General features: G+C 32.7%; 1 protein-coding gene across 1 annotated transcript; it reads right to left on the bottom strand.

The window, feature by feature from the left end:
- Positions 1–3,926: 3,926 nt before the first annotated feature.
- Positions 3,927–11,757, bottom strand: LOC112025250 (glutamate receptor 2.8). The gene is made up of 5 exons (XM_024057909.1): positions 11,499–11,757; positions 6,065–7,383; positions 5,504–5,816; positions 4,961–5,370; positions 3,927–4,430 (listed from the first exon to the last, which is right to left on the bottom strand). The coding sequence occupies exons 1-5, from the start codon at positions 11,755–11,757 to the stop codon at positions 3,927–3,929; spliced, it is 2,805 nt and encodes a 934-aa protein (XP_023913677.1).
- Between the last annotated feature and the right edge of the window lie 1,315 nt (positions 11,758–13,072).

Raw genomic sequence — 13,072 nt, 5'->3', positions numbered from 1 at the left:
ATGGATTTATTTATGATAGTATGATACTTTTTTAGTTATCCCAAATATTTAATTTTTTTGGTAGGTGGAGTTATGTTATATATGAACATAACATGTAACGTTTTATAAGATATAACCTATATTCCAATGAGATGGTTTGGACATTGTGAGACAAAACATGAGAGAAAAAAGGTCATAGGTGGAGTGAATAATGAGAGAAACAAAAAGATAATGGTATTTTGAAAGAATGATAATAAAATATGTTTAAAAAAATAATATATATACACACACTAGAATAGAACGAAACAAACAAGGTGACAAAGAATTGGTGAGGGATCTAGGATAATTTTTTCTAGAATGGTCATTAGAAAACATAATTGATATAAATCTAATAAAGATTTAACTTGATTATATCAATGTCACAAAAAAAAAAAACACACACACACACACAAATACATAAAGTCTTACAATTTTCTTCTACTAACAAAGATAAATAGAAAAAGAGAAACTAATAAAAAATTGAGATGAGAGTAATAAAGTGAGAGAGTCTAAAATGATGAGAGAGAGAGGTTAATGAACTCCCACCACCCATGTCCTTTGTCCATGCTTATGAATATATTAAAAAAAAATTAAAAAGGTGGGACAAAACCTTTTTCCTAATGACCGTTCTTTTTCTACACGGCAGCTTTAAGATAGGAACAAAAGCATTCTTTTAGTGATTATTTATAGTTTTTCAAGATAGATTTTTCACTTTATGATAAATTGTCCACTCAAGTACCTCCTTTCTCACTAATCAAGGAAAAAAAATAAGAGAGGGAAAATAAACATTATTGCTTAAAAAACACCTTTCGATCTATCGAACTATGCAAATCCAGAATTCTCCGATCAGATTTTCAGCCCATGATAACTTAGATTACTAGGGTTTCGTTCACTAAACTCCTAGAGGGTGTAAAAGCTTTATCTTAAAGTCATCAAAGACACAGAGACTCAGATTAGAGAACTCATATTCTTTTAGAGAAGCTTACATCTTAAGGTTTTGTAATCAAGTGCTTTTAGATCTTCAACATTCTTTGAAGTGAAAAACTTTACATCCAACAACAAACATCAGTTGCTAGGAAGTCAGACACGTACTGGGATCTGTGTATGTAGGAAGAAGTCTCTACAAGATTAAGTCAAATTGGGTATTGGAGTGAAGGTTCAACTGTAGGTTGGTATTTTGGAATATTCCAGGGTAGTAGTAAGATTCCTTATACTTGTAATCTCTTGATTATTGATTAGTGGATTCTTGAGAGTGGTGGCCTGAAAATCACAAAGTGGAGGTTTTTGTCTTGAAAAAGGTTTTCCCCATTAGTCAATAAATCACCGTGTCAATATAATTTTCGCTCCACTTTAGTTTATTTGGTAATTTGTGTGTGCCTCCATGATTTGCATATAATTTGACTTAATTAATCAACTTGGGTAATTGAATTAATTAACTAGGGTCAATCTATAACCCAACAACATTGCCATAGTAGTATCGCTATATTATTATATTCCAAATGGAAGTTACATTTATTTATTTACTTCATATGTTTTTCTTTCTTCGAAACTTATGTTTTTTAAATATAGTTTGATTGTAAAAAAAAAAAAAAAAAAAAAAATTAAACCTTAATTCTAATTGTAAAAGAAACCAAATAATACCTCTAAAACACTCCTCTTGTTTTGAAGTAAAATATATTCTATACAATATTTTTTCATTTTCAAGTGCTTGTTTGTATATAAAATATGGTCAAACTTGTAAAATATTTTCTTTTGACCATTAAATCTTTTGTAAAAAGTTGTAAAATGTTTTACTTTTAAAAATTTGGTAAAACATTTTACAAAAACACAAGGTAGTCCTTTCATCCACTATTTGGCAGCTAAGTCGCCGGTTCGGTAGTCTGGGCAACTAGTGCTGGCAGTTTGGTCAATGGAGCTGCCACTCCACATCAATGGTTAGGTCTCTGTCGCTGGAGTCAGCGCTCTAGCAGCTGAAATGGCCGGTCTGATGGCCGGTGCAGGTGATTAGGTCATCAGTACTCCCAACACTGGTGGCTGAGCCGCTAGTTTTGATAATTTGTACTAAAAAATTTTACACATCATACAAAACACCTAAAAATAAATGTTTTATATGTAAATATTTTACTACGAAATAAACTAGTGTAAATTATAGGCTCTTAAACTTTCTTTTCTCTTTGTTAGCCGGCTCTTAACCTTTCAAATGTGTTTGGTGAGGTGTTATTGTCAATTGGTCAAGCTAATTAATGGAATTGCAAGTGGCTTGACCAAGAACGAAACAGAAGACACAAGCGCATATGTTGTGCACTGATCGATCCTTCGCTTTCAGGAACATGGAATGGAAATGTTTGACCGGACTAGCTGTGTTGAAAAGATGAAGAGATCACCATTATAACCAAAATACATTAAAAATTGGATGCACTTAATGTGTTTGATATTCAAAAAGGTAAAGAGATTACCTTTTTGAATATCAAACACATTGGCAGGGACAACAAGAAAGTGATCCATATCACGAAACCTGCTCAATGAAAGCATACAAGCACAGCAAGAAGCAAAAGAAGAAAGAATTGATTCTACTGCTATACGACTGTAGCTTATATACTTTTACTAAACGACAATATAGCGTCCTAAGTGTTTAAGTGAGCTTATGTTAGTGGAATTCCACGTGTCAATTGTTTATAGGTAGAGAATAGTTTGGGAAGTTTGTTGTAACTGATTTTCTGTTTTCCCGCCTAATCTTTCTCTTCCACTTCGTGCTCTGCTCTGATATATATAAAGCATCAGAGTCATAATGTAATTATATCTTGATGAAATATAACATTTTTTCTCCCGATGGTTAGAAACTCTTTTATGGTTATATATTATGTCTTACTAATACATGATTGCTACTAATCCATCTGTTATTACAGCTGATCTACTCTGGTTACAGCTGCTCCCAAGGTTGGTTCATCACTCCTTGCTCGAGCGATCCAAGTTTAAGGCCAGATATTTGATATTTCCCTACTAGAATTGATTATATTTATTTTGATGGTTGTCTCTGCTTGTTAACTTGTCCCAAAGCGAATGGACAATTTATTATTCTAAGCATAATTTCTTTTCAATTTGATTGTAGTGTTGAAAGGAACACTAGAGGAAGTGCCTTTTCAGTTTAGTGCGGAAAGGAACATGTTATTGGAACTGTAATTAAACAGAAGTACTTGTATATAGTACCATAACCGTCTCAACTTGTTTTGCTTGACTTGTAATGCAGGTTTGTATTCCTCTTTATGTCCTCAACTAGTAGTTTGAACTTCTTAAAGCCAAATCACTTACTGAGAGCTTGAAATCAAAGTTCCAATATCGTTTATGGTCAATTAATGAGGAATTCTAAGCACACTGCATGAGTCATTAGCTCGCACTTGACTACATCCATGCCCTTTGTAGACACCGCCCATCGCTCTTATCGATTGAATAGTTTGGTTAAGTGTTTGGATCACAGCAATGTGAGTGGTTCGTTGGATCAATGACTTGCTAGAAGTCCACTAAACTAATAATTTATAAGAAGGAGAAGTCATAATAATGTTTCCCACAATCTTTTCAGACTAAGTAGTGTTTTAATGCTAATAGGAAATTGTTGAAAATGAAAATAGCACTACATTGTCCCATTTAGGGTCAGAGATAGCCCAAATGGTCAATGTAATGATGAAGCCATGGTCTATTTAAACTACTTAAACATAACAGTGATTTTATGTCTATGATAAACATTGTCAAATGGGCGAGTTGGATCACGTGCCCACGCAACCTTAGGAATTGGAATATTTTTAGAGTACTTGGATTCACCCTTATAAAACCTTCATCTACTTCTCTCTCTCTAATTAGCAAGAAAAAGGAAAAGATAAATCTGTAATAAGCTAGCCACATCCACAGATGCATCACAAAATTTCGTCATCATCATCTGTAGCAACATTGTCTGCTCCTTCACTGCTTGTCCTTGAATGTTTTTGCTTATCATCTATGCTAGGTGAAGCTCCAAAGCCATCAGGACTTATTTTAGGATATAGTGGAGATTCATTTTTCCTAAACGGATATGAACATAGATCTTTTTGGTCGAAATGCTTTACCAACTCAATGAGTTTCAACCAAAAGGATCCTTCGGGAGGGACAATGTTTGAGGTTGGCCAATGAAAGTGAAGGAACTTCACCGCATATATCAATAGGGAAAACATGGAAGCCACTCCAGCTATGATGAAAAGGCCCCCAAAGCTATACACACCAAGACTAGGAGAATCTGTAGAGATTTTAGCACTTCCATCTACACATGTAGTTTGAGTTTCAAAATATTTCCTCATAATTCCTGCCATCTTATCTGTATCTTCAGTGACATTCAAGACTGCTCTTGAAATGTAAGAGACTAGAGGGGATCCACGTGGGAAGGCCTGAAGAAAGAAAGCAAAAAATATTTAATTATATTGATAAATCTTTATTAAAATATAAATATGATTTTTTTTTTAATGGATAAACTTGTTTTTTATTAACTAAGAAAAGCATACTTAAATGAAGTCATGTAATGTAATATGAACAAGACTAGGATAGTGCTTGATGACCATATAAAGCCATGTATGAATTCATTTGTAACCAAACTTGGCAGAAGAGAGATAACAAAAAGGGGAAAAAAGTGCTTCTGCTCCTCTTCCCTCTCCAATTTCTCTATCATTGTGAGTGGTGTGTGTGTGTGTGTGTGTATAAGACATGGATGACTGGTCTAAGACATGGATACCATAAAATTGTTGCATTTACCTTGCTCACTTATGACCTACAGAAACATTGACCATAAAAGTATCTGGATCAATAGAATGTTCTACAAAGTGAATGCAACATATGTATAAGAAATATCTAAACAAAAATATATCTGCATTCTTTTTTCCCATATTATGTTGATAGGATAGGTTGAGAGATAGATACTCACAAAGCCAAATCCATCAGTTTTGTAGATTGGTCCAACCATTGCATACCTAGAGCCATACTTTGAGAGGAAAAGCTTAATGTAAGGGATCTCATCAAAAATAGCAGCTACACCGCCATTATGAGTTCCATTCGACAGAGCTTCATCATACTCCTCAGGGGTTCTATAAGGCTTCAACTTGGACTCATCGATATTGAACTGTTTTATGAGAAGCTCTCTAACGAAGGAATCATTATGATATCCTACAAAGTAACCATTCCTTTTGATCTCTTTTACATCAACAAATTCAGGTTTCAATTGTTGTACCGTCAACATTGAAGCTAAGCTGGCCGTGTAACTCTGTGTTAGGATGAGTACCATGAAGGCCCATATTATCAGCACAAATCTTGACAAATTGTTGACTACCTTCTCCCCTAAAACATCATCAATATTTGAGCATATACAAAGTGTTACACATGTTTGAATTGTTTCCTTATAAATAAAGGAAGTGCCTAGGAAAAAAAGAAATGAAATAAAATTTCATTTGTCAGGGTAAAGAGAATTTACTATAACTAGAGGTGAGCGTTGCAAAGGAGAACAAGAAAATTGTGCCAATCTGTTGATCAGGGGGCCCTCTAAAGTTAGTATTTACATGGTGTTCAAGAACCCATGTTACCAAACCTGTAAAAATGGAGGCTGCACCGATTGCTAACCAAAGTTCCCAGCTTAGCGGCTTTAAAAAAATCCATATGTTTTTCTTTTCATTATCTTTCATCAAAACCACCATTGACACACCTGATTCAGAGTAAGGTAATGTAAAATCAACATACAAGGAGCGATTAGCCACAATTGTTGTGTCTCCAACCACAGCATCAAGCTTCTGCATTTGAGAGAAAGATGTGAGGAATATCATATTACGAAGTCACATATGATCGACAATTTGGCAAATGCAATAAATTTAACAACTTGTTGAGATAATGGATTGTAATTAATACAACATCACTTTTGTATGGAACCATTGTTAAAATTACTTTTATTGTATAGCAATCACAAATTACTACCTCAACAGTTGTGAAAAAATTGTGTCATGTTCATATAATAACCAAGTATTGTAAACTAAAAATTTACCTTAAGTTTGATTTGGTAAAGAAGTTCATCATAAGTTCCTGCACTCTGTCCATTCTTAGTCACATAGGGCACAAATTCATGTGGAAGGGGGAAGGGTAACATATCCAACACAGCAAGGAACACATCAATTGAAAACCCGGATATATTTGGTTTATTGGTACGAGGACACCATTTAACCTTTATAAACTCATTAAAACCATCTCTTGCTGGAACCCCAATCCTTAACTTTTTTGGTTGGTTTGTTGTGTCTCCAGGCCAGACTGGTTGCTTAAGATTGTCCTTTGGTATTGAGTATGCTATAGTACAAATGTCATCTACTTCTTTTGAAAGCCCTTTCTTGGTGTTCCAATACCCAATAATCCTCTGGGTTTGTCCTATCACATTGAAGATTTCAAAGGTTGAAGCTTTCAACTGTCCTTTAACCAAATAAAAGTCCCCACTTAGGCCTTGAAATCTAGTGCTTGCAATTGTGTTGAGAAGCCTTAGTCCAATTTCAGAAACTCCTATGGCTGCAAGGTCTACTTTACTTTCACTAGCATTTTGCTTTAAAAAGCTAGAATTCTCTATATTGGCCTTCTCCACTGCCATAGCTAATGCCCAAATTGAATCATATGCTTGTAATCCAAAGAGGTTTAACCCAAAAGTCTTATAGTTTGTTTTTCCTGAGGTGAGATTTGTTTTCCATCTTCTTTCAAAATCTTCTAGACCTTTTGAAATTTGTGTATAAGGCCTAATTCCTAAAACACCTTGCATTGAATCCAAGACCTTTGAGTCAATAGTATCTAACGAACTTGATAGCCCTTGTGTCATTATCCACGCATACCCTTCACTCATCATTCCGGAATTCTTTACAAGTACAAAAAACTTTGAGGCAAGAGAAGCACACATGTGTACAAGGAATATTCTTGTTTGCATTGCCTTTAATTTGTTAAGCTCCTTTAAAATATCACTATCTTTTGGAGATGGAGAAATGACACTTCTGTATGGCAATCGGACATCAACCTCTTGGAAAGCATCTATCAAACATAGAATTAAGTCATTGCCATAATCTGTGTCTTCATTGATAGTAATGAGTCTAATGACTTCTCGCCAACCATAAGCTTGAATTAAGGTGGCTAAGGCTTTCACTTGAGCTGAATCATCTTGGGTTGTCTGGATGAAAAATGGGTTATGGTTTGGGGAAAGAAAGGGACTTGTGGCTGAGAAAGAAAGTATAGGAACATGAGCCTTTTCACCAAGTTTTGCGACAAACTTAGCTTGTGTTGACCTTTGAGGTCCGATGATGGCATGCACATTTTCGTTCTTCATCAAATCTAGAGCTGCATTTCACACGAATGAGTCAGGAAATCCATGTCCAGTAGATATTTTCGTTTGAAATGGACTCATTTTATGTTTTAAATTAAATATTACAAATCTAAAGGTATATCTAGTATCAAGTTATAAAAAGTTTTAAATGACGTAGTACTTTCTAGTCTATACACTTTCAAGTCTATGAAATGAAGTTTTAACCATGAAATATACTTTATCTATTTTAAGTGAAATGAAGAGAACCCTGCTGAACTAGACGTTTGTTTAATTGTATACTTGTGTGAAACTACTTGATACACTTACCAATTTAGGTTTTTCTTAGAAATGCAAGAAAATTTTCCAAAAATGTGAAATTTGAAGAATCAATAATATATAAACAATGGGATGCAAACAATTATGACACATTCTCAGCGTAAATTAAGATAAACTTGTGTTTACAAATTAGCACTGTTGGGTGGCCCATTGTTGGTTTTGTATTGTCCCTCTTTAGCATAGCACATTCTCAGCGTGAATTTGCACAACGCTTATGGAAATAACATTGTCAGGTATTAAATGTATCCAAATAAACAAACGACAAGAAAGATCATTGGAGGAATGGAATGCCTAAAGGCTTGTAAATAGACAGGAAGATGTGCGATTCTGCAATATAAATTAAACTAGTGGTTGAATTATTTTTCTATATAACGATATGTTTGCCTATGTAGAAGCATATTTTGAGATGTCTTACTGTTAAAATTTAGGACTTTGTGAAGGTCCATTCACATAAACAAGAAATCTATTGTTAATATATGCAACAATATTTAACGTGATTTGGCCAATATGATGCTTATATTTATGAGCGACGCCAATCAAAATCTACTATCAGTGATACTAGTCGCATACCAAAATTTGACGATTTGATTTTTTTGTTAAGTGAAGAATGAAAATAGTAGATGAGACTTATTATTGTTAGTCCCAATTTTTTTTTAAAAATAATTTGATTACTTTCTAACAAAATATAGTTGATACAATATATTAGATTTTCTAAATTAAGTTATTTATATTTGTTATTTGAAAGTGTACATTTTGTAAGTTTTTTTTTTTCCTAAAGGAAACATAATGCATTTTACATTCAATTATTATATACAGTGAGATATTTTATAAATAATATATGTGGTTGTAATTTGGTTATGATACTCCTTACAAATAGTTCATTCTCTATTTATACATCTTGAATGACCTAAATAGAAAGTTGATATAGTAAATCCATCATTTGTATTTGAAAAAAGTACAATAGATTAATAACATAAGAAAATTTTAATTTTATCAAGAATTTACCAACATTACATTGAGAATGTGACATAATTTTTAATGAAGTAACTCATCTTTCTACACAAACCTCTCCTCACAATACATCACCAAAGTGGACTAAATAAATTGAAGTTGATCAAATGGATCAAATAAAAAATCTTCCAACATTACACTGAGAATGTGACATAATTGTCTATCAAACAACTCTTCTTTCTACATAAACATTTCCTCACAATGCATCATCGAAGTGGATTGAATGAATCGAAGTGGACTGACATGGATCAAATAGACAAAAAAAGGACTGAAATGGAACAAATAGACCAAAGTAGACTGAATCAGACAAAAATGGACCAAATTGGACTGAAATTGAATGAATGGACCATAGTGGACCGAATAGGATTGAATGGACCAAAATGCTACCCTGATGTGTCTCAATAGGAGTGTAGCAACAATAAATACTAAGTTTTAACTTTTAGATATTAATATATTATATATAGATGAATAAAAACTTACATACGCTCAAACAAACCTCACAAAAAACAAAGAAACTCAACCTCTCACTTTTGCATATACAAACTTTACTAAATTTGATTATTCCTAAGACAAACTCTCAATACCAACTCAAAAACTAGACGCTCATAAATTACATGATCACAATTCAAAATCCCAATACACCTATTGGTGCTCTCTCACTTAAACAATAGACAACCTCCTAAAACACAATGCACATGTATCCGTTAATTTCAAAAGAACTACCAACCTATTTTTTTTTAAGAAAGCAAACTCCATATTCTCTTAAAAGTCTTCTCCTTTCTCCCATTTCTTGATCAAGTCAAAGTTGTCAAACATTTTGCAACGTTTGCCTCTATATATATAATACCTCAATATATATTCATTGGTTGACAAGGAATATTTTTCTTATGTGGCCAAGAAATATCAAATTGGAATATATATACTTTCCTAGCTTCCTCATGAAAAAAAAAAGTATTTAAGACATGTTCCAACAGTTAAATTTATGGATTGAGGTTTTTAAGTACTGAAAAGATCTGGCCGAAGGCCAAGCAAGCATAAGTAGAGCATTCACATCCAACTCTACAAACTTTAGCCAAATTTAAAGTAAAAGCCACTGTTGTTTTGTTGTAAAATATTTTTCAGATAATGTTTTTTGTACTTACTAGTGTTGTAAAATCTTGATAAGAAAGATAATACATATTTTCAGTTGACCTGGAAAACACAGTTATGATCTCCATAAACGTTTTAAGCCCCAAAAATTTGTACATGATTTTCCAAAACAGTTTTATTTTTTGGTGATTTGTGAATAAAGTGCTCTTCAGTTTGGATTAAAAAAAAAAAAAAAATTCTTTTGAAGATCTGGATATCTCTCTCTCTCTCTTTCACTCACCATGTACATAAACAATTTTGCCCAATCATTAGTTATATATGTGAATCCTCTTTTTACTAAACCACTAGTCATTAGTCAAGGCTCGACAGATTGTTAATAATTTCTGCCGGACCTAGTCACAACTCACAAGTGAGCTAAATAGTGGGGCAAATGATCCATAACAAAGCTTAAATTTATGTCCTACCCAAAAAAAAAAAACAAAAAACTTAAATTTATGTATAATATGAAAACTACTTGATGAAGCGGCTTGTTTTAAAAGGGAAGCTAGGGTAGCAAATAGCTAGGAATAGTGAAGATGAACTCAAAATTACTTTTGGAATTTTTGTTTTTGTTTTGAAAAAGAAAGAAACTGGCTCAGCAGTATTAATTATCTTCTGGTTTACATATTATTGTATAGTTTTATGCTATGTTTGGAAGTTCGGATGGATAGGAGAATAGAGAGGGGTAGAGGAGAGGAGAGTAGAGGAGAATGGTTATCCTCCACCTTGTTTGAATGTTTTTAAAATTAAGTAAGGGGAAGGAGAATAATTAATTTTTTCATAGTTTATAATTATGTTAATATGGTAAGAGTAAATTTGATAATTCATTTGATCAAGTATTTCTATACTCTACTCTCCTTCCAAATCTTTCAAATTTGGGGGAAATCTTTCAAATTTGGGGGAATTAAAAATGAGGGGTTAAAAGTAGTTAGAACCCCTTCAAATCCCTCCTTCTCATCCCTTAAAAAACATTAAAACAAGATAATTTAACTTATTCACATTCCCTCTACTCTACTCTTCTCTACTCTCCCATCCAAACAAGCTATCAAGGAATTATCTCAGACTTAACCCTTATAGTTTCAAAAATTAGTACTCTATCCCTTGAGAGCTAGGGTCAATTTTCCACAACAAATAATTTTATTTGAATAGGGACTACTTAATTTATTCACTCATTTGGCTAGTTTATAGCAATATATTTTGAATAATCAAAATATTCTGTTCATGTAGATAAAGACATGTTAATGATCAATGATGTATGCATGTCTTATGTGAATTTAGAAGAAAAAAAAAAGAAAAAAAAAAACTCAGGAAGTGGAGTATTATTTCTGAAACTAGGAGAAGACTTTGGATGTTCTCTCAAACCTCTCAACAGAGATTAATTAATAAATTGAATACTTGATCCAGCAATGTCAAGAGCAACATTTGAGACCCACCTTAAATGCAAAATGAATTATTGCAAGTGGGAGGATTCAAAATATAAAGCTTTTATGATAGACCATAATTTAATGTATGATATCCCATATTAGGGGGCCAAAAAAAAGAAGATATTCTCCTATTTGTGCATGTATGCATGTGTGTTTTCCATGCCTTTTCTGACAGAAAAGATATGCCAGTTTTATTACTTCTACGTACCAAAAAATAAAAATAAAATGATGTGAGTGGCAGTGTTAATTACCTGCACATGCAGCACCAATAACATCACCCTTAGAGTCCCTGATAAATAGATGGAGTCTAGTTCGATAATTAGAATTCACAGCGTAGAAATCAGAGACCGCCATCAATATATAGCTCTTTGCCATTTCTCCCTTTGTGGAGTTCAAATCAAGAACAATACCCACTCGTGCTACTGCATCATCTGCCTGCATTGACTGTTTACCCAAGAGGCTGAGCAAGAGAAAGAGGATTAAAAATAAAAGATGATTCAGGTTTGCCATTGTCATTCTTAATTGGTTTGAAGGGCCATGCAATAATGACTTAGACCTAAGTAGCAATTAGATTACTTTGCCAAATGTAGGTTTTGGGTAATAGAATTGGTAAATGTGTGTGGAATTGTTTGTTGTAATAGCTTGAGTGATAGATGATGAGTTATCAAAGTTCAAGAGTGGTGAATATAACTGGTAGAAGAAGTGGGACAAGTCAAGTAGAGAAGGAATGAAAGGGTTGGAGAAAGCATGTATGGGATCTTGTTTTGGCTCATCCCTATTTGTAGACTCAATGGTTACTTTTTTTTTTTTTTATAATAAATATTGTTATTTAACTTTTGGAATTGTTAGGATCTGAAAATATTTTTATATAAAAAAAAATTTGTCAAATTTTATAAACCTATGTAAAATGAAATTTAATAAAGTTAATATATATTTTTAATTTTTCAATGAATTCTAGAAATTTTTTTTTAAATATTATATATTTTTATTTATTTAAGACTTTACATCTGACTGGGATGAGACATAACTTCACTTCACTATATTTTACATTTTAACTAAGAATATAAGTGCTCCAAGTCTAAGGATGATAAAAATGTCGGGTAGGAAAACCACCAAAAAGACAAGACAGCGCAGCTGGGGCAAGACTGGGTGGAGATATTTTGTCATATTTAATAAGTTGGTCTCGACACAGTGAGATATGAACACGAGAAAAATGCAATGGGTGGTGGCGAATAACAAGATACTCAGAAAATGACGAAATAAGACAAGGTTATGATGACGAATACAATATCTCCTGTAATGGTAGAAAAAATCTATAAACATTTGACATCAGTTTATTTAAAATTTTCTTTCTATTATATAACAAGAACCTAGATTTTCTATTTAAGCTAACCACTTTTTAAAGCACTCATATTTGATTATCTATTCTATATTATCTTATTTTATTGAAATATTTTTTCTTATTTTATTATTATTATTATTTCCTCAAATCATTTGCACAAAAACCAACAAAAAGAGACAAATAAAATTAAAAATCATTTGCATGAGTTATAGTGTCTTGTAAATTTTAAAAAAGACTATTTTTTTTTTTTTTTTTTGCATATTGAATACATAAAACTAATGTGGGTGTATTTTAGAGTTTATTAGACAAATTTGAGAGTTTATGCTATTTTAGCACAACTAATGTGAATACTCTACACAAAATGAGACAGACAAATCATGTGGGACAAGCATGTTTGCCATCACTATCTAAATTCATCTCATAGCTTATCTTTCGGCAACATTGTAACCTTTTTACCTGAGTGGATTATGGTACACGTTTTAT

This window comes from Quercus suber, unplaced genomic scaffold (assembly GCF_002906115.3).
Source record: "Quercus suber isolate HL8 unplaced genomic scaffold, Cork oak 2.0 scaffold_41, whole genome shotgun sequence".
Taxonomy (NCBI): Eukaryota; Viridiplantae; Streptophyta; class Magnoliopsida; order Fagales; family Fagaceae; genus Quercus; species Quercus suber.
This window is presented reverse-complemented; position numbering and strand designations above follow the sequence as displayed.

What these genes read in the sequence shown, in the direction of transcription:
- LOC112025250 (XM_024057909.1), bottom strand. Translation starts at nt 11,757, where the DNA reads ATGGCAAACCTGAATCATCTTTTATTTTTAATCCTCTTTCTCTTGCTC. An exon ending in TTTACCAAATCAAACTTAAG is followed by an intron (nt 5,817 to 6,064) that starts GTAAATTTTTAG and finishes TCTCAAATGCAG; the next exon opens with AAGCTTGATGCTGTGGTTGG. An exon ending in AACGCTCACCTCTAGTTATA is followed by an intron (nt 5,371 to 5,503) that starts GTAAATTCTCTT and finishes ATGATGTTTTAG; the next exon opens with GGGAGAAGGTAGTCAACAAT.